The 19,924-nt window shown below is 41.8% G+C and overlaps 1 protein-coding gene across 5 annotated transcripts in view; it reads right to left on the reverse strand.

Annotated features, from left to right (window-relative positions):
- The window catches only part of LOC134558971 (protocadherin alpha-C2-like), an 85,583-nt gene that overhangs the window by 23,988 nt on the left and 41,671 nt on the right, over positions 1 to 19,924 (reverse strand). For all 5 annotated transcript variants that reach the window (XM_063413364.1, XM_063413363.1, XM_063413365.1 and 2 more), the window contains exons 2-3: positions 14,896 to 14,954; positions 12,671 to 12,759 (exon numbers count right to left, since the gene is read on the reverse strand). In XM_063413364.1, the coding sequence (XP_063269434.1) occupies positions 12,671 to 12,759; positions 14,896 to 14,954 (148 nt within the window). The remainder of the gene's footprint in view (positions 1 to 12,670; positions 12,760 to 14,895; positions 14,955 to 19,924) is intronic.

Consider the following 19,924-nt stretch of genomic DNA (forward strand, 5'->3'; position numbering starts at 1 on the left):
GAATGGAGAATCTGCAGATTAAAATGAAGCTATCATCAAAGGAGATCAAAGCCAGAGCTGACCTCACATCATAGCTATGAAGGACTCAGATGCAGTTCCTGCAATGTCTGTGACAAAACCCTGCCATCTGTGAATGGTAAAAGGAGAAAAACCAGGCAAGAATAACAAGGTTAATTCTTGACTTTGACGAGCACTAAGCTTTTAAAATTATATTTGGCATATCATTTCAAGATTCATAAAAATGCACCAAGAAATAAACACTGGAAGCATCAGTATTTATGGCTGGGAATATATTTTCCACTGAGAGCAGCTCCAAAGCTGGCAGGAACGCTCCGAGCTCTCCATCGCGCTGTCTAGCCAAGACGCCCCAGAGGGGATCAGAAGTTGACCTGCATGGATTTAGTCTGCACGACCCACTGGCCTCCCTGCTGGGGTTGCCAATTAGTTTCAGTTGTGACAGTGTTTTCTGCGATGTGGCAAGTTGCCAGTGGGGAACTGGATTAAGATCACCAAATCGCTTTGCCTGTCAGCCCAGAAGTAAAGCAGTTCTCTTTTCCATTTACGGGTCTTCTGGATAGGTTCAGCTGCAGTTTGGAAGCCTGTGCACCAGGGTGGATGCACTGATTTGCAGTGTGAACCAACAGAAATGTGCTTTGTTCTGTCTCCAGACTTCACTGCTGAAAATAGTTTTATTGTCTAACTGCACCTGCACTCTTCAGAGGGGAAAAGGCAGGGACCCAGCACACCAGCATGTGTGCTCCTGGAGAAACTCTGTCACCCTTCTTGCCCCACAGAAAATCAGTTCAATTAAAAGCAAAAGGTGATGTTCCTCATGGTGCTTTACTTCTCCTAATTGAAGTCTGGGAATAAATGAAGCAGATAATCTGACACTAATGTTATTAATTTATTTTAATTCTTTGGTTTGCAGCTACACATGTGGGAGACTCTGCTGCCTACTTAGCATAAATTTGCAGCAAGATAATAATCTAACGAGAACAGGTAATTTTCCCCATGAAGAGATGACATTATACATGGTAACTAAAGAGAAGAATCACCTGGAAACCGAATCAGCAGGGTGGTGCTGGCCCAGGTCCTCTTGCTGATAGCCCATGCATGCTGCAGTCACAGGGTTTTTGAAAGAATTTATCCTCTACATGTGACTGAAGACATTTGACTCCAGGCACTTGGAAAGGACACTGTTACCATGAGGGTCTGTCTGTTTATATTGCCAGAGGTGACGACAGCAGCAGTCTGAAATGTGGACAATTCAGCTGCTGTAGTTATTAATTATGAGCACTTAACACTACTATGGGTGTGCAAGCTGATTTACCACAAAAATTACAGTCTCTTGCTCCTGAGACCATACTGAATCACAAATGCAGCAGGAGACAGTGAAAAGCAGGGAGCAGGAGGGAGGAGAATGTTCTTTGCCACGGCAAATCCTGTGATGTGTTTAATGCATAGTGTCCCTTGGCAAAGAAAATTCCAGTTTGGATTTTGGTAGTTAAAAGCAAAGTTGTGAAGTCTACATGCAAGGTTTGAAGGAAAGTTGGGGGAGGAATTGTCTGTTCTGCATTTTTCAGTATATGATAATATGTTTAATATTTATTTTGTCATTTTTCACTCACTGCCTTTTGTCAAAACTTCTTTCATTTTACTCTGTCTTACAACATTCCTCCTTTAAACTCGGCTACCACATTCAAGTGATGATGAGGAACAAAAACCTCATAAAATTTAATCAAAGGAACAAAAAAAGGCTCATAGCTTTCCTGATTGTTTATAAGCATAGTCTGTGTTCTGGATTTTCAAGTGCCTCTCAATGCACTAAAAATCTGCACATGAGAAAACTGCTGAAATTACTTGAAGATCAGAGCTTGCATCTTGGAAATAACAGTTCCTTTTTCCAAGGTTTGAATAATTTAGCTAGAATAAGCTACCCGAAGGCCCAGGCACCAGGCCAGGGAGGTGTGGTTACAGGATAAGAAGGCACAACCTAAGGCAAAATCCCTTGGCCAGCTCAAGTAACCGCAGGGACAAAAGCAGAGAGGGAAGGGCAGAGGACCTCTCTTGCCCTTAATTGTCCAAGTGAGCCTAAGGAGATTAGCTGCACAATTAGGGATCTAATTAGTGACACTCCCAGCCAGGACAGCAGCCTGCTTTCCATGTGCTTCAGCATTATACACCTGAGGTCTGACCTGGAAAGGGAGCTTGAACTCTCTTTGCAGCCCCTCAAATCCCACCTCACTCTGTTCTACAGGACAGCACACACACCACCAGAGAGCCTGTGAACCCACTGGCACAGGAAACAAATCTTGCTTTTTCAAAAACCCCTTTTCAGAACAGCCAAAAAAGAAGCCATGCAAGGCAGGCATGAGACAGAACCGGGATACAAACAACAAATCACAGAAGGACTTGGGGCGGAAGGGACCTTAAAGCTCACTTAGTTCCAAACCCCTGCCAGGGCAGGGACACCTTCCACCACCCCAGGTTGCTCCAAGCCCCATCCAGCCTGGTCTTGAACACTTCTAGGGATGGGGCAGCCACAGCTGCTCTGGACAACTCATGTCAGTACCTCACCACACTCACAGGGAAGAATTCCATCTTAACATCCAACCTAAACCTACTCTTTAAGTTTGAAGCCAGTCCCCCTTGTCCTGTCACTCCACGCCCTCATTCTTTTGATGCACTTGTCCTGTTCCTAGTAACCAACTCAATAAAAATATAAAAAAATTAATTTCATCATAGTCAAAGCACTCTCGGTCAGTTCTGTTCTAGCTCCAGTCTCCAGAGCTTTGTTGTTTGACCTGCTGCTGTTAACTGGTTTATTCTGGTCACCTCCTGGTATCTGACCCCAGCACCGCCTGCTGAGTGGGGACATCCAGGCTGCACCAAGTCTCCTTTGTGATCTCTGAACCTGTTTTTTCCACCTGTGCAAACAGAAGCAGCACACTCTTTTTCTCAGCATAAACACATAGGAACAATTTCCACAAGACCACAAAGGGTTTCTGGTGTGTTTTTTTTTCCTTCCTAATCAACCCATTTATTTTGCTAGTTGCATGTGCATGCTAAGAGGGGATGCTTTTAGGGATGGCTGACTGTAATTATATAAGACAAGAGCAGAGAAGCTGCATTCAGATTCATTTCCTCCACAGCCAGAGCCTTGATTTTCTGAGAATTAAATCCTCATAATGAAGGGGAAGCCTTTGTGTGTTGCTATTGCTGTTTTACATCTCTCATTACATCCTCCCAGTGCACACAAGTAATGACCAAATGATTTCAGGGTTTAGCTCTTGAAGTAAAATCAGCATCTTTAGGTCAACGATATATAAAAAGCCAGAATCTGCTGGAAACACATGCACATATTGCTTTCTCTGCCTTGTGCAGCCCTGTTCTGTTCTGGAACCTCAACGAAACCAGGGTACAGTCAAGAGATGGGAGAGGTTCACAAGAGAGAAACATCATTACAGAGTCATGGAATGCCTTGTGTTGGAAGGAGCCTTAAAGACCATCTCATTCTAACCCCCCTGCCATGGGCAGAGACACCTTCCACTGCCCCACATTGCTCCAAGCTCCATCCAGCCTGGCCTTGAACACTTCCAAGGATGGGGATTCACAATTTCCCTGGGCAACTTGTGCCAGTGCCTCACCAGCCTCAAAGGAAAGAATTTCTCCCTAATATCTAATCTAAACCCCCTCTGTCATGGTGAAACCATCCGCCCTTGTCCTGTCCCTGTGCTCCTGTGGAAAGTCTCTCTCCAATGGCCCAGAGGAGCAGGAATCAGCCTCTGCCTGCCTCTTTGAAAGCAGGGCTTGGGAGCTGCTAAAGGTCAGAATTCACAGGCACAGGGCCTGGAGCACTGCAGTGGAACAGGAGGGCTGGAGCAATTACTGCAGTGCTCTGGAAGTCCTGACCTGATGGACTCTGCATGGCTCAGCAGGCTGGAGAGGGGCAGGGGAGGAGAGCCCCAAACCAGTCTCATAATGCTGATATTCTTCATTCACTCCTGCTGCAGTGAGAGCATTTTGGGCCAGATGGATGCTGATCAACACCCCCACAGAGCACTCTGTGTTAAGAGTAATTTTAATTTTCCTGGTTTTCCTCCTTTTAAACCAGGATAATGCACATGTCCTTTCCCCCGTGTTCCCAGACTTTGTCTGCCCTGCTCATGTCAGTGGCACGTTCCTTAAGGCAAGGTTTGTCTTTTGCTGTTTGCACGGGCTTCATGCAGCACCATCTGACCTGGGAGGCCACACCACAACATTAACAACAGGCACTGAAGCAGTGCCTGGTTACAAAAATAAACACATGAAAAATACATTTATGACCCTTGTGTACAGCAAAGTGCTGCACACAGGCAGACATCCATTAAGAGAAGATTCAATATCACAGAGTGGTCTGGACTCCCTCAACCTCTTTTCTTCTTCCACCCCTCGTAGTATAAATACATTCCAGACCAGAATTTCTTAGCATTACTTACAAACATCCTTATTTTATCCATCTATTCTCTATCAGATAGTGAATTGTATAGTGCAAGAGATAACAGGGTTAAACTTCGTCTGGGATCATAAATACCATAGGTTGTTTTAACATTTACTTGAGTATATTTTCTTTAAAAAAAATCTAAACAGAATAAAATTAAGCCCACAGCAGTAGAGATGGAGATAAAAAAACAACCCCCAAACCATGCACACAAAAGCGAGGAACAACAGGGAAAAAATAAAGCAGCTGTAACCTCAAGTGGAAACAATTTGATTACCATCAATTCCCTGGAGTACTGACCAGATAAACACTTGTTTAGTTTATAAGTTCTGACAAGATCACAACCCAAGGTAGTACAGTGGCAAGGGAGTGATTTTTCCATTTATTTATTGAAACTGCTGAGGAAATAATAAAGACAGGAATTGAAATCCATGTCTTCTGTGTAGCTACAAAATATTACCAGTAGGCAGACAAGGCAAATTCTCTGGTATTGTTATGAAGATCACAAAGAACCATGTACTTAAAGCAACAGACAGTGAAAAACGTTGCTTAGATTTGAGAATCCAACTTTAATATATTTATAAAATAATTTCCTAACAGATGTCTGAGAACTAATCACATCATCTGGCAAATGTTATATTTGCTCCCCCACCTTTTATTGTTTTGCTCAGTTATGAGAAATATTTTATTTTTTAAGTGTGAATTTAACCTCCATTTTGAGGAAGCAAACAGATTATTACAGAAAAGGATGAATTAGGCAGACAAGGAGTTATTGCTATTAAACTTTCTCCCAGTGCCTAAATATAGAAATTATAGCCAGATAAACTGCTTATGTAAAATCTCTGTATCGCTTCTTAAAATGATGAAGTCTGGAGCTGCAGCAGCTTTTGCCCACAGTTTCAGAGGAAGTTTCTTCATGTTGTTCAGTCACAGAAAACCTCTAGCTTTTTGCTCCCTTTACTCTTATTTCATTCCTGGTTTTTTTACAGATCCCCTGGGTTATTTACAGCTGGAGCTATCAGTCCTACCTTTAAGAAACCTGCATTGAAACAATCACCCCATGTGGGGATCAGAAACTGGACCTGATCTCCAGTGGGGAAAATTCAACAACTGGCTCCAGTCAGGGACAAATGTGGTCCTAATGCAGATGGAAGGATGCACAAACACAGGGACTGGACTAAATGAAGAGATGCACAAATTCTGGACCTAATGAGGAAGGGGAATTCTTCTCACAAATATTTGCAGCAGGTGAAATCAAGAATTATCCATAGTACATGAAGACATAAACTCTTCCAAGACATCCTCTTTGACAATCAAAATTAACACAAAGCCTTATTCAAATATATGAAGTCAAAGAAACCACACAATTTAGAAGTTTCCAGCATTAGCCTTTTCCAGGTTCTGATGAGCCCTATCCTTTTTTCCTTACCCTGAGCCTCCAAGGACTAAGGTATTAAATCTCTCATCCGTGTCATTTCATTTACTTGGTACACCCTGCTGAAAAATAATGGACCCCTTGATAAAGATCATAAACACTATTTCAGGTCAGTCATGAGGGCTTTGCAGCTAAAAGGAAAATAGATTAACAGAAAGTAAATTTAACTTTAGCCAAGTCATGACTGCAGTTTCTGTATAATATCATCTATCATCCCTCCTCTCTTTGCTCAGCTGAACAGAAATCTAAACTAAACTATTAATTTGCCCATTATTGGCTCCAAATATTGAAATCCAAAATGCTGGTTCAACCACAGTTTAGATGGGGTGAGGCAAATGAGTTCCTGGTCATAACAGTCTTCAACTTTAAAAAAAAATGATCAGTATGTCAAGCTGCATCTGTCATAAAAATATGTATTTTTGACATGTTCTTTTGGAAAAGTCCTTTTGATTTCAAAATGCTTTTCTTCAGTCCAAGTAACATTTGAAATTCTCAGTCCTCTCTAGCTTCCATCAGGCTGTCAAAATGAGAAGCATTTATCCCTGAAAATTCTTAGTTCAGTATGAAATATTGAAAAGGTGATGTGGGGCCAAGCTGGTGACCTACATTTCAACATTTCTGAAATAACAATACAGAGGGGAGACAGTGGACAGATGAGCAGGAAGAGACCAAAGTCATTAGGTGAAAGGAAAAAACAAGAAAAATTAGAAAGAGAGAGGTACTTGACAAACCAGATAGGTAACAAGAAAGGAGTGAAAATGGAAAATGGAGTAAATGAAATAGAGAAGTAAAATGAAAACGGAGTAAACAGAAGTGGAAAGCCAAAAAGCAGGAGGTATGGAGGGAATGTCCTGGGCATAAAATGTTCTGGGGGTAGGGGGAAAACTGAAGACTGCACATCATGCTGCAGGTCTTAGCAACTGGCTGGAATTGACTTGAGAATTCAGTGACCAAAATCTAAAAGTAAAAGAAAAGAAAGGGATTTAGCCTTACATAGCCCTTGCAGATTATTTCTATTTCAGTTTAGGTCGTTGCACTGCATCCACACAAGTAAGCTGACATGATTTCCTTCCCCAGACTGCACTGAGCTGATAGATACTGCAGCTTCAAATAATTACTTTAGTGTGCTTTAAGGGCATGATTTTTTCCATGATTCAAGAGGCTGTGAACAAAATCTCTGTGATCTTTTCCTACGAATTCTTAGGAACTGCTTAGGACCTTCATGTTGGGAATTTATTAAATCACTGATTTGAAGACTAATTTTCATGAGAAACATAAATAACTAGGCTGCTCTGCATTTTCCCTATCCTGGTCTTTAAAATATTACACATATTATCACAGTGTTTCTGAGATCCCTAAAGATATGAATTCTATGGCTGATATTTGGCTTTCTATATGTTTCTGGTTTTGAAGGTTGGAATCATGAAATTCCACAGAAAAGTGGTTATCAATTTAAAAAATAGAGGGAGGCTGTAGATAGGCACAGCTGCATTTTCTAGTTCCTTCCATTTTAAACAGCTGCAGCATTCTGCAACACACCAAGAACCCAGTTTTGTATTCTGGGTTGCTAATTAGTTATTATCTTTTATAGCTTTAATCAATGAACTGCTAAAGCTGAGCCAGAGCGGTGCTGTTATTTGTAAATTAACCTTTAACTGTCTCAAAGAAACAGCACTTCCAGCACCTGCACATTCTTTGCAGTGACTCCTTGATGAGTCTTAATCACATCCTTTTTCTGTAGATGAGGAAGGTCATTTGAAGGAGAACAGAAATTCACTGACATTTTAGGAAGAAATTATCCCCTATTTACAGCCATAGTGTAAAGCTGTATCATACAAAATATGTTGCAACTTAGGTCTCATCACTCTCTGAGTTATTTTCTTGGGCTCTTTCTCTTTAAACTGGATTTTTAGAAGATTAATTCAGTGGCCAAGAGCTTTGTGACAGAACTGTGGGACCCTGTAAGCTTCTCCTGTGATGCCTTCCTGATTTCAAGGCCAGTGTCTGTTCTAACAGTGAGACTCAGTCCTCCCTCACAATTTTCATTCCCTCTGTGCTGATGCTACATGGACTCAAAGATGCAGACAATGTCAAATGGTTATTCCACGAAAAGAACAACTGTACTGCAGCTTTCTGTGCCCCTCATGTCAATCTATTACCCAGCCCCAGGGTGCCAATCTTCTTTCCAGTGACCTGTGCCCAGCAGTCACTTCAAAATCGACACTGTGCCCTTCCCAAGGCTCCTGCCTCCTGTAGACCTTCTAGCATCTCTTCCAATTGTTTCTCTCTACCAAAACCTCTGTGCTCACCTTTCTATACGAGATTTTTACTGTGTCCCCTCTCATGCCTTTAGGTTTCTCTGCTCAGATCTCTTCTCCTTTGCACTACCATCCTTGTATCTCATCTGGGCCCTTCTCACAGTTTCATTGGAATTCAGTGTCTCTTTCAGATATAATATTCTTATTCAGGTAGGATTTACTTGCTTGACGCAAGTAAATTAGTCTGTGAAACAGAGAATTGGGAATGCCACAACTAACAGTGGGTAATTATAATGATTTCTTTCCCTATAAGGCATTTGGGCATTTTCCTTAAAATCCACACAAGAACCCCTGTCCTTTCTTCACAGTTTTCCCACAGTTATTCTGTTTACAGCACCCTACCCCAAATCAGCACTACAAAACTCACTAGGAAGACTGACTTTACTTTTCAGGAAATTTTGCTTATTTGACATACTTAGAGCTGCTTTACATTTAGTTTTCTGAATTCATAACTTATTCTGCATGTCATGCCCTATCAGTGGACCTTGTCTGCATTCCAGGTGATTGCAGCAGGAACCTTCCTCTGAGAGCAATACAAATTTATTCCAGAGAAACTGTAGCTCCCAGCATAAACCCAGGGCAGTCTAGGAGTGTGTGGACAAGGAATTCCCCTGGCAAACGTGGCACATGTGAGAAGGTCACAGGCAGGAAGTAAGAAACAGCAGGAAAAACAGAATAAAACCAGGAAAGCTGTGAGACACACACATTTCAGAGAACAAATGCTGAAATATTCAGATTTGGGGTGATGAGATGAAAAGAGCTTTGTATAAAAGGACCTTATTTATCATCTTGTTCCACCCCCCTGCCATGGGACACCTTCCACTATCCCAGGTTGCTCCAAGTCCTGTCCAAGCTGGTCTTGTGCACTGCCAGGGATGGGGCAGCCCCAGCTCCTCTGGGAAACCTGTGCCAGGGCCTCTCCACCCTCACAGAGAAAAATTTCTTCCTGCAGTGCTCCCATCCAGTCCGTGCTGGTCTGTCTGGTGTCCTTCTGTCCTTGGGAGAGCCCAGGCAGTGCAGACAGGTTTTGTTAAAATAACTGTACTGCATCCAGCTCTGGGGCCCCAGCACAGCAAGGACATGGACCTGTTGGAGCTTTAAAAAACAGCATTACCACCTCTCCTCCCCAGCTAATTCCCTGAGAAAAGGAAAAGAAATAGCAGATATATTTAGAAGAATGTTACCACAGCAAAACCAGAAGTACAAAATTAGTGTGTTTTAGGATGGCATTTGCCTAGGCACTCTTAATTCAGTCCCTTGTGCATATTTATAAGGGTAGACACTGAAATCCTAATTTCCTGAGAGCCCATGAGCTATTTGACATGGACTTCAGAGATGCCAGTATTTCACCCACGGCCTCACCTACACACTTCCAAATTTCAGATGCAGATTTTACCATGAGATCCTTTCATCTTTTACTGAGCTGTCTGAATGGAAGTCTTTTATTTTCCCCTCTCTACACAGGGTGTGTGGCCCAGTGCCTTATTTACTGTGCACAAATAAAGTCTGCATTGAATACAGGATCTGAAATTTCTCATGACTGTTCTTCATCACAAATCCTTATTGTTCTCCTGAGTCTTAGAGTCTTCATGTGCTATGAAAGCATCTTTAGACTGTTTTTGTGAAGCATTTACATTACACCAGTCCTGTTTTGTAGATTGGAACCAGCAGCATAGAGAAATACACGTAGATTTGTCTAATGCCTACCAACTCTAAGCTCTGAATTATTCATAAGTCTGAGTTATTCAGAAATTGTCAGTGTTTTATGTCTAGAGCAAAATTTCTGTTCATCTTCGTTTCTGTTGTGAGCTCTCACCATTTTTGCCAATCAAGCTCCATTTACCTGAGTTAGTTATCAAAAAACCAGAGTTCACTCAGATTAGTGGTCATCTGAAGCCTGATAGAACTGCCAAAACTGCCAAAGGACATAGAGCAGAAACCAGAAATAGGTCTTGATTCCCTGATCTCACTATATAGCATCTGGGGGACTAACAAAATGCCCCAGAGAGTTAAACTCAAAGCCAGAGGGAGTTTGAACCTTCTTGTCCCACCTCACCCAGAAGTTTCCTGACTGCAAACCTACAATTGGCTGGACTGGTGCCTAAGGAGATGCAAACACAATTTAAAAAATACCACATCCAGATATCACTGTTCTTTGCATGGATGAAATATTCAATAAAGTCAACAGGAATGCTGTCAGTCAAATAAGGACCAGGTTTTGCTTGGGTAACACATTTTTCCTGAAAAATGTGTGATGATGTTCCACTTCAGCTATATAGCAGGAATTAAGGATTTACTGATTTAACACTTGACTTCTTATTACAGGTCTTGAACCTCAACCAAGAAAGGAAAGCACTGAAAGAGATATCTCTGGGAAACTACAGGCAGGATTCTAAAGCAGTGGCAGTAATTTGCTAAATATGTGGTGTACTGAGGTTACAAAAGCTGACACAACCATTAATCCTGGGATTTCTCCATGAAACACCTGTTTGCTATTAAGGATCAGGGACATCTAAAGCTTTTGGTTACCAAGAGAAGAGAATAATATTATCTGAAATCCACTACAAAAAAAGAAAAAAGGTTTAATTAACATAATATCAGGGTTGCTAATCCCTTGGCAGTGGACAAAGGCAAGGCAAAACAAAATAATCTTCTTTGTGCTGGGATGCATTTATAGCACAAGTGCCTCACAAGTCGTGGAAGGAAGCAGCAATAAGAGCCAAGGGGTACTGCTGCTCAGACAAGGAGATGTTCAGGTTCCCAAAGGAAGTCTAAAATGATAAGACCCAAAACAGAACAGCAAGCAGGACTCCAGACAGTGGAACAGGGACCCAAATGTCACTGGACCTCCTCAGAGGACAGAACTATTTTACCTTTGCACTCACATTCAGGTGCTTGGAAGTTGGCAGTACCAGCAAGAAAACATCTGGGAGAATTTTTGCATCCAGATTGAGTTGTGTATGAGGCAGTGCACTGAGTGCTCAGTCAAGGATGATCAGCACAGCCAAAAGCCTGAGGGAAGCCCTGGCAAAGGTTAGAGCGTTCTTGTGACATTTTCAAATGCAAGCTCAACACTCACACCCCCTTCATGTTCTGCCAAGGCTGTGTCTTCCTGCAAAGCCTGCAGCAGAAGGAAGGGCACACAAACCCCAGGTGATCATAGCCAAGGGCCCCATTATACATTAAATTCATTTCCAAATCTGTTCTGCAGCAGCCCCTCTGCAACACCAGTGCACGTTTTGCTGGGCACCATTAATTTGTGGATGTTGTAACTGTGATTGCAAATCCTCAGGTTGTTCCTCAGCCCTTTACTGAGGTGAAATTCCTATTTAAAAAAAAAGAAAGGTTTGTTCCAAAAAAGACTAAATTAAGTAATTATCATTTTTGCTGCTGGAGACCCCACTTCCCAGCATTTGAGCTGCCTCTGTGACATGAACATCACTCCTCATTGCAATTCCTGACTGACAATGCTCACAGAGCTGCCATACAGGGCTCACCACCCTACACAGGGCATCCACTGAGTTTACAGCTTAGTTTGGACATGGCTGAAAACAGTGACTGACTGATCCCCTACATCTCTGTATGATTCCTACTCCAAAATCAAAATTGAGAATATTTCTTTTTGTCTGCACTGCAAAACATCCAGGTGATTTTTTACCTAAACTCCATGAGAACCTTCTACCAATTCTTATTGACTGCTGTGAAGTCATCAGTGACAGAGTAAATGAACCTACATTCTAAACTATGTTTTTTGTCATTATTTTGACAAATAAATAACGTTTTCGTTTCCATCATCATGTATTGATGTCTGAAAATTTAGGTCTGATTTCACCACAGAAAAGTAAAATGAGAAGAGGCATTCAAAGAGACTTACTGGCTTTGTAAAAATAACAAAGGGAAAACTGATAAGTTCCTAGCCCAGTTTTACTGTTCTTTTGAAATGGAGGGCAAGCCAGCTCTGCAATGCACACACCTGAATACACACATCAGAACTGAACCATTATTCCATTATCCCATTACACAAACCAGTAACCTCCAAAAGCAGGGTGAAAGCTGGGATTAGGGACTCTTATCTCCAGTGCTCATCTGAGACTGAGTAAAGAAAAAGATGTATTTTATGCTTTATTGTTCCACTCTATTTAGATTCCACAGGTTAATTTACAAGAACTTTATATCCAGATCACAGAATGTTCTGAGTTGGAAGGGACCCACAAGGATCATCAAGTCCAGCTCTTAAGTGAATGACTCATATTTCCTACAGGGACTGAACCCACAACCTTGGGGTTTATTAGCACCATGCTCTGATCAGCTGAGCTCATCTGAGGGTCTTCACTCAGAGATATAAAACAGAGGGAAAAGTAAATAGCAGCATTAGGAAGTTAACTAATGCAATTAGCATCAGTTCTTTACAAATATTCTGGATTTTCACATCCTTACCTGCTGTAGCACTGGAGACTGTTGGCCACTGCTGATCAGGCCCTGCTGCTCCTCCTCGCAGGACTCCTGCCTCCTCCACATGCACAGCACTGGGTAAGCAAATATCACAGTTGGAATAGTTATTTAGTTATTAATTATCACAGTTGGATCATACAGTTCCCTCCTGCCCTGGACTTCACAGCATTTCCCTTTCCTGCAACTCTTCAAAGTTCATAACTCTTTGTCACTGTGCAGATACTCCTGATGTCAGCACCCTGAAAGCAGCTGGTTTGACTTGCAAAAATTACCTTTGATTATTTACTAAAATCCAGTTGTGGAATAACTTATAAAACAAACACACCTGCAGGACACTCTGCTCTCACTGATTGGGAAGTGACACATCATTGCTATTAGGATGTAGCAACATTAGGCAAATGATTAAAAAGAGCAACCTCTTTTGTGCTGAGCTTCTGTCATTATGCCATTTTAACAAATCCCACCTTCCTGGGTTACTGCACATTTCCTGTGAGCAATTCAGGAAGAGAAATGCATTTTCTCAAATGCAAAAACTAATACAGCAAATTTTACAGTGTCACATCATCAGCACTGGGCATCAAAAGCACCAATTTGCACCTTACACAGAAGGAAAAGAAAAAATCGGCTATTTTTAACTACAAAACTAAGCATGATATTTATGTGCTGTTCCCTAAGAGAAACAGGATTCTGTGACTGTGTCCCTGTCTCTGGTCATTGGCTTCACACCCCCTTCACACTTCCAGCTGAACTTAAATGCCAGTTTCATCCAAATGTGGTAGGCATCAAGAGCATCAAATTTCTACAGGTTTTATGAAAAATCAGCATTTTATGGAAACCATCAACTGGGCAGGGCACACAGGCTCAGAACCTGAGATATCAGGTAAGGACAGGGGCTGCTGATGTGAGAGACCAGAGGAACATCTACAATTTCCCAGAAAGGCTCCTTTAGTCTTGTAGGATTAAAATAAGCTCTTACTTTCCATTAATTGTTCAAATAGCTTCAGATAAGATCTTGTACTTTGTATAGATAGGAATGTGGATCCATAAGAGCATGCCTGACTCAGGACCAGCAGATAAGGTGCTGAGGCACCAGAATTCCTTCTTCAGGATCCTGCTCCTCAGACTGTTCATTGATTTTGCAGTTATGGATTACAAAAAAAATTGAAAGTCACAGCAGGAATATAAAAGAAAGAAGTCAGCTCGCCCTGTAGGCCACAAAGTCAAGCTTGCTCTGTCTTCCTTGGCTTTTGGTCCTTGAGGTTTAGATTCCTTTTCACACAGCATCTCAAAGTCAGTTGGGAGTCACTCTGTGTCCTCACTCACAGGAAGCACAGTGGGACTCTGAATTTAGGGCTCCAATCTCATAAAGACTCTTCAGCCCTGTGGATAATGGATAAAGGTAAAGCACCACTGCATCAACAATTTTGGGAAACCCATACAATCCTGCACTTTGAGATGCCACTAAGAATGACTGCAGCCTCATTGCTGCATCTACACCTGTACAGGAATCTTATTAATAACATCAGATTACACCTGAGATAGTCTGCCCAAGAGGAGTAAAAATACTGTTTGATTTAGGCTCTACAGATGCAATTTTAGTATCATTCTCTTTTTCTAAGTACTGAGTAGAAAATTGTAGCAGAGACTGCTTGCGGTATTAGGCAGTGGATTTTCATAGATGTCCAAAGAGATTTGGACAAAAGCCTCACTTTTCCTTTTTTGAAAATCCATCTCACATCTTCAAAAAGTCCTTTCAACTGTATTAATCTTCTTGATTGCGCCATGTGGTTAATAAACCTGCTGCAGGAGCAGCTACTCTTATGGTAATGAGAAAAGGAAGATGGAAATGCAGACTGCCTATTGAAACATCAGCACTGATGATTACAGGGAGCTTTAAAATAAACAAAAAGTATATAATGACAATTGAATGATTCAATAATTGGAACAATTAAGCCTTGGCAGTCAATGGATACAAAAGCAGAAGGTACAAAGAAAGAAAAGCACAGCTCCACAGCAGTGCAATAACAGCATAAGATGCAAGTCAGACTGAATCTGTAGCACGTGGTGATTGGAAGTGACAGCAGCAGAACCCAGGTGCTTTCCATCTCAGCAGAGATATCATCAGTCTAGGGCATTTCTAGAAGAAACTTTGTCCTTTCCACAGAGGACAAAGACAGAATTCCCCTTCTCTGGAGGAACACCACACATACCTTTGCATTCCTGCCCTCAGGGACGCAGAGTAGCGCCAGTCCGGATTGGGGTGTTTTGGCTGTAGAAACAAAAGCCCAGGACAATGCTGTTAGTGTCAGCAAAACATGCTAAAAAGCATCTGCATCTGGCTAGTTTTGTCAGAAAAGCCTTCATGGGTATACTCAATTTTTGTGAATTGCCAAATCTCTCTATAAATCTACCGAAAGTTTCAAATGGGCACGCAGGGAGTGTCTCTGCAATAAACTTGTCTGCATGCCAAGGCCTTTGGCTAGAGGTGATCTCTGTGGAACAACATTTAATGCTGCAAACTGGTGGAAAGTTATTTCATACATTCATCAACATTTTGGGCATAGGATTAAAAAACCCATCAGAAATCCAGAAAATGCATTGTTTGTTTACCTGATAAGGTGAGGAAACTCCAACTCCTGCACTGAATACATGTGTAAAGGTAGCTCCCTGTCAGGGGGACGTGGGGCAGTTTCTGCTGCAATTTCTGCTGCAATTCAGTGTACTGCAGAGGACTGCAATGGATGCTATCAGATTTGCAGACTGCAGCAAGTCTTTTATTAAGGACAGACATGTCCATAATAGCAAAACCTATTAGATTCTCCATATTCATGAGAGGGCATAAAAGGTAGAAGGGGAAAATAGCCAGCAATACCCTTTGACCAACAAACCTCAGCATATGCTGATGTGCTGCAGCATGACTTGCTAAATAAAGAGATAATTAAGAAATCCTTCGTTGATCAAAAATTGCTCCAGAAAATAGTTTTTGCATTGTCAGGGGACCCTCACTGTAATTTTCAAATACAGCCAAGGAATGCAAGTTCAAGTCCCTTAAAATTAAGCCCTGAGGACATACCAAGGTTATTTCTCAGGATACTAAAAACATTATTCTGTAGGTGATAATGTAGTGAATGCTCAAGTTCAGGCACTGGAATTCAAACACAGAACTTATATCCAAAACCATAATGGACTACATTCATTCCTGATGTGTCTTGCACAGTGCCAATCACACAAATAATAAATGACAGTAATGGTTTAATTCTCTTCAAATTATTGGAGGCAGATCAGAAATGAATTTGACCCCATTACTTGAAAGAGAAAAAGAAAGTGTTGAATGTTCTGAATTATTTAAGGCCAGCTTTGTCTTTCCTCTTGAGGTCTGGCATATGCTTTTCCCTGGATCAATAGGTTTTATTCAAACAAAAATGGAGCAATTACAACTTACAGTATTGCTCTATCACCACACTTCCCAGGTCCAGCATCACTCAGGACTGAGGTGCTCCTGGATGATGCAAATATGAGTATTCTTTATGGTCTGAGTTGCACAAAAGGGAGGAGGCTGCTGTTTGCAACCACACATTAAACATCTGTGCTAGCAATTTCCTTCCCATTTAGCCCCCTGTTCTCTGTCATGCTCAGGTTCTGCTGAGTTTAGCAGAAAGTGGTTTGACAAGAAGCCCATTATGCATGGTTCTAGTCTTTTCTTATTAATTCCACTTTGGCCCCAGTCCCAGGGATGTCAAGACAGCTCTAAAGTCAACCATGTAGTAAGAGCCACTGAAAGAGGATAGAGAACAACACACACTGATCAGATCCTCTCCTGAGTTTGCCTTTCCTGAGTATGAAGGGTGCTGACACCAGAAGATTTGTCTTTCCTTCTGCTGGGGGTTTTTTATAGGGAAGAACTGCTGGACTTTTGTTCTCTTTTGCAACTTGAGAAGTGCAGGTCACAAACTTGTACAGGCTTGTAGGCAACGTGAGGAGGAAGAGTCTTACCACAGTCCCAGGCAAAACTCAGATAAAGTGAGAGTACATGAAAGCACTGACAAAGTCTGACACGGGTTGGGTAGGAGTGAGAGAAAAGGAAAAGGACCACTCACTCACACTACATAGATTTTTGGGTTTTGGATGAGAGCTTTCCAACTCTTGGCTAGAAGACAAAAATCCATGTTGTGTTTGACATCAGATCTTGAATGGGTGATGGTGTCAGGAGAAACTCATCACTTAGAATTTCAATATTTTTTCACTTCATATGCATGGACCAAGACTCCTCACGTCGATATAAGAGAAATTAGGAAACTGGTATTTTCAAGGGTTACTATGCAGAAGTTGTGGCATCTTGCGGCTATTCCCAAACAGTTCTTTCTTTCCTATGACTCTTTAGGTAGGGCTGCAGTGCTGTTCCCAGAGGAGGAGAAGAAGGAAGGAGGGAACAGGACGAGCAAAATGTACTCTGGAGGTGGAACTATTGCCACAGCTGACCGTCAGGGGCTGGGATTTTTTAACTGTGAGAAAAATCAATATCTGTGAAAAAAAATCAATATCTGTGACTTTTTTTGAAGTCATTACAGGAAGAACCAGAGCACGAAACAGTTGGGCAGCATTTGCCTTTGTGCAGACCTATTTTCACCCAGTTTTACCATGTGCTTCCTGCTCCACTGGGTATTTTCAGAGCACAGCAAGAGGCACATTTGTCCTACACTTGTGTTACCAAAGGTCAGTGTCCTGCAGCTGACAAAATCAGTGAAATTTCTATTTTGTCAGCATAACTAGCTTCTCCTTTTGTTCTGCTACAGGCTTTAAGTCTTTCAGTTTCTCTGGCCACAAGTGAAAAGTTGTTTCAATACATCTCTAAATGAGATTGGACTAGAAAAGCAATAAAGCATGACCAGTAACAGAAGTTGAGCACAGCAGAAGAAGCAAAAACCTATTCAGTAATAGCTCTCCCCATCTCAGATGCAGCAGTGCTGCTTCTTAGAAATCCACCAGGAGTTCACAGCCTACGAGCTTGGGTTGGTTTATATCCCTGGCTGTAAACAGTCCACCCTCACCAGGGCACTCCCTGACATCTGCCCCATCCAGGCGTGCCCCACAGCACAGAGATCTCAAAGGAGAGCTGAGTCCTCCCCTGGCAGCCCAGGGGGCTCCTCTCCTCCTCCCATCACAGACCTGGCTGTGAGATGTGCAGTGTGCCCTAAACCAGCACCACCAGCACCAGCTGCAGCTGAGCAGGACGTGTGAGTACAGAGGGAGCACAAAGAGGAATACAGGCTCTGAAAGGCTCTGGATGCTGCCCAGCTGTAAATCCCCACCTTCTCACTGTGTCACACAATGCTGATGAAGACAATATTGTTCCTTTTACCTCCCCAGCTCGTTACAAGGCTCTGTTTATCACAACCCAGCACATTCTACTAGGTTGAGGGTAATTTTAGCTCACCACTTCCCTCAGAGATTTTTGTAAGTCACGTAGCAAATCCAGCAGTCCTGTCAGTAGGTGAAAGAAATCCCATGATCCAGCACAGAAGTAATCAACCATTCCCTTTTCCCCCCATCAGCTGCTTTTTCTGATTCAGTTTCAGCACACATCATCTCAGTGTGAGGTGAGTCAAAATCTATCCAGGAGCTTACAGAAGTGGTTGTCCCTGCCCCAGGTGAGCACCTCATGCCACCAGTTTGTTGCTGCTGGTGCTTGCAGGCACCAGGCTCACATTCTGCCAACCACATAACCACAGGCATTAATGTTATTAGTGATAAAAACCAACCCCATTGGGAAATCTGATAATGGGAGTGTATAATGTAAAACAGAGCCATCTTAGGAGCAGGAAAGCTCATGCAAAATGTCACACAGTTGTTTTTAAATGGGTTAACTGAAGAATCGTTTCGTTGGTTTCTGGAAAATACATTTAATTGAAAATGCATTGTTACAAACATTTTCCTCAGTTCTTTTTTACCTAATACAGTAAGAATTTCTCTCTGGGGTAGGAGAAATTTCTAATTTTTTAAAATATTATCCTGATCCCATATTCATGGATCAATGCAAACACTACCTTTCACTTCAGTGCTTGCTAGAACAAATCCTGCCTGAGGTAGAGAAGCGTGAATCAAATATTTACAAACAGTTACCAGATGCTGAGACTCCTAAAAACATCCTGCTTCATTCTGATTTCCACACAAATGCACAACTGAATGACATAAGGTATATTTATCAAAAGTATCTGCTTTGAAGCAATAATAAAAGCCTTTTAGAACCTCTGACCATATAAGGGTCTGCTTATTTTCCAGTGAGACAATGCTGACAGGTGTGAGGAAACAGAGGCTTCTATTCCTGTTTTACTTCTGTAAATGTTTAGAATTAACTTGATGTGGAGAACAAACTATTTAAATATGTGTTTATCATTCAAGAAATGAAAAAGGAAGCTGGAAAGGGGTGTAATTCAAAAGCCCAAAGTCTGGAAATGTTCATTTTCATTCCTAACTCTGAGAAAACTGAGGTGAAGGGAAGAGACAAGTGCTTCTGTAAAGTACATTTAATGAGTTCCAAGAGAAGGAAACACCTCTGCTCAATGTTGGATGCAGATTTCTGCTGGCACAGCAGAATCCAAGTGCCTGACTGCCCTGAAGCACAGAGCACTGTCCCTGCTTAGCCGAGCAGGAACAGACACTGCCATTAAACAAAAGAACAAACATTTATAGTTAACCTTTTCAATGTCAGCAGGGCTGGAGAATTTCTTAAAGGCTTAAGTTCCTGAACTGAGATTGTAAGACATTCCACCATTAATACCTTTAAATCCTCTGAGAGAAATCTCCTGGCCAGACTGCTACAATGCTGTGGGGTTACTGGGTTTAGACACTTCAAAACATGCTTGCATTTAAAGCAGTATCAAAATGTGTTCAACTCAAGTGCTGCTTGCTTTTCCCAACGTGTTTAGCAAGCTGGTTTGAAGTGAAAAGTACAGAGAAAGAGACAGCAGCAGAGCAAACAGCTGTAAAACTCCAATGGATCTCCTGGCTCTTACCACCATCAGTGTGCAGGCCTTTTCACTTTCTTTAAAAGTGTCCACAGAGCAACATGCTCTATTTCTGACCATCATATGAAACATCATATTTTTTTCACCACACAAAAAAGAGTAGAGGGAAATGTATAAAAGAAAAAAGTTTATATTCAGTTCTATCAAGTATCCCGAGTGCCCACTCCTCATTAGAAATGTGCCAGGCTGCCTTGTGGGACAGAAAACTCCTGTT

The sequence above is a fragment of the Prinia subflava genome, chromosome 16 (genome assembly GCF_021018805.1).
Source record: "Prinia subflava isolate CZ2003 ecotype Zambia chromosome 16, Cam_Psub_1.2, whole genome shotgun sequence".
NCBI lineage: Eukaryota > Metazoa > Chordata > Aves > Passeriformes > Cisticolidae > Prinia > Prinia subflava.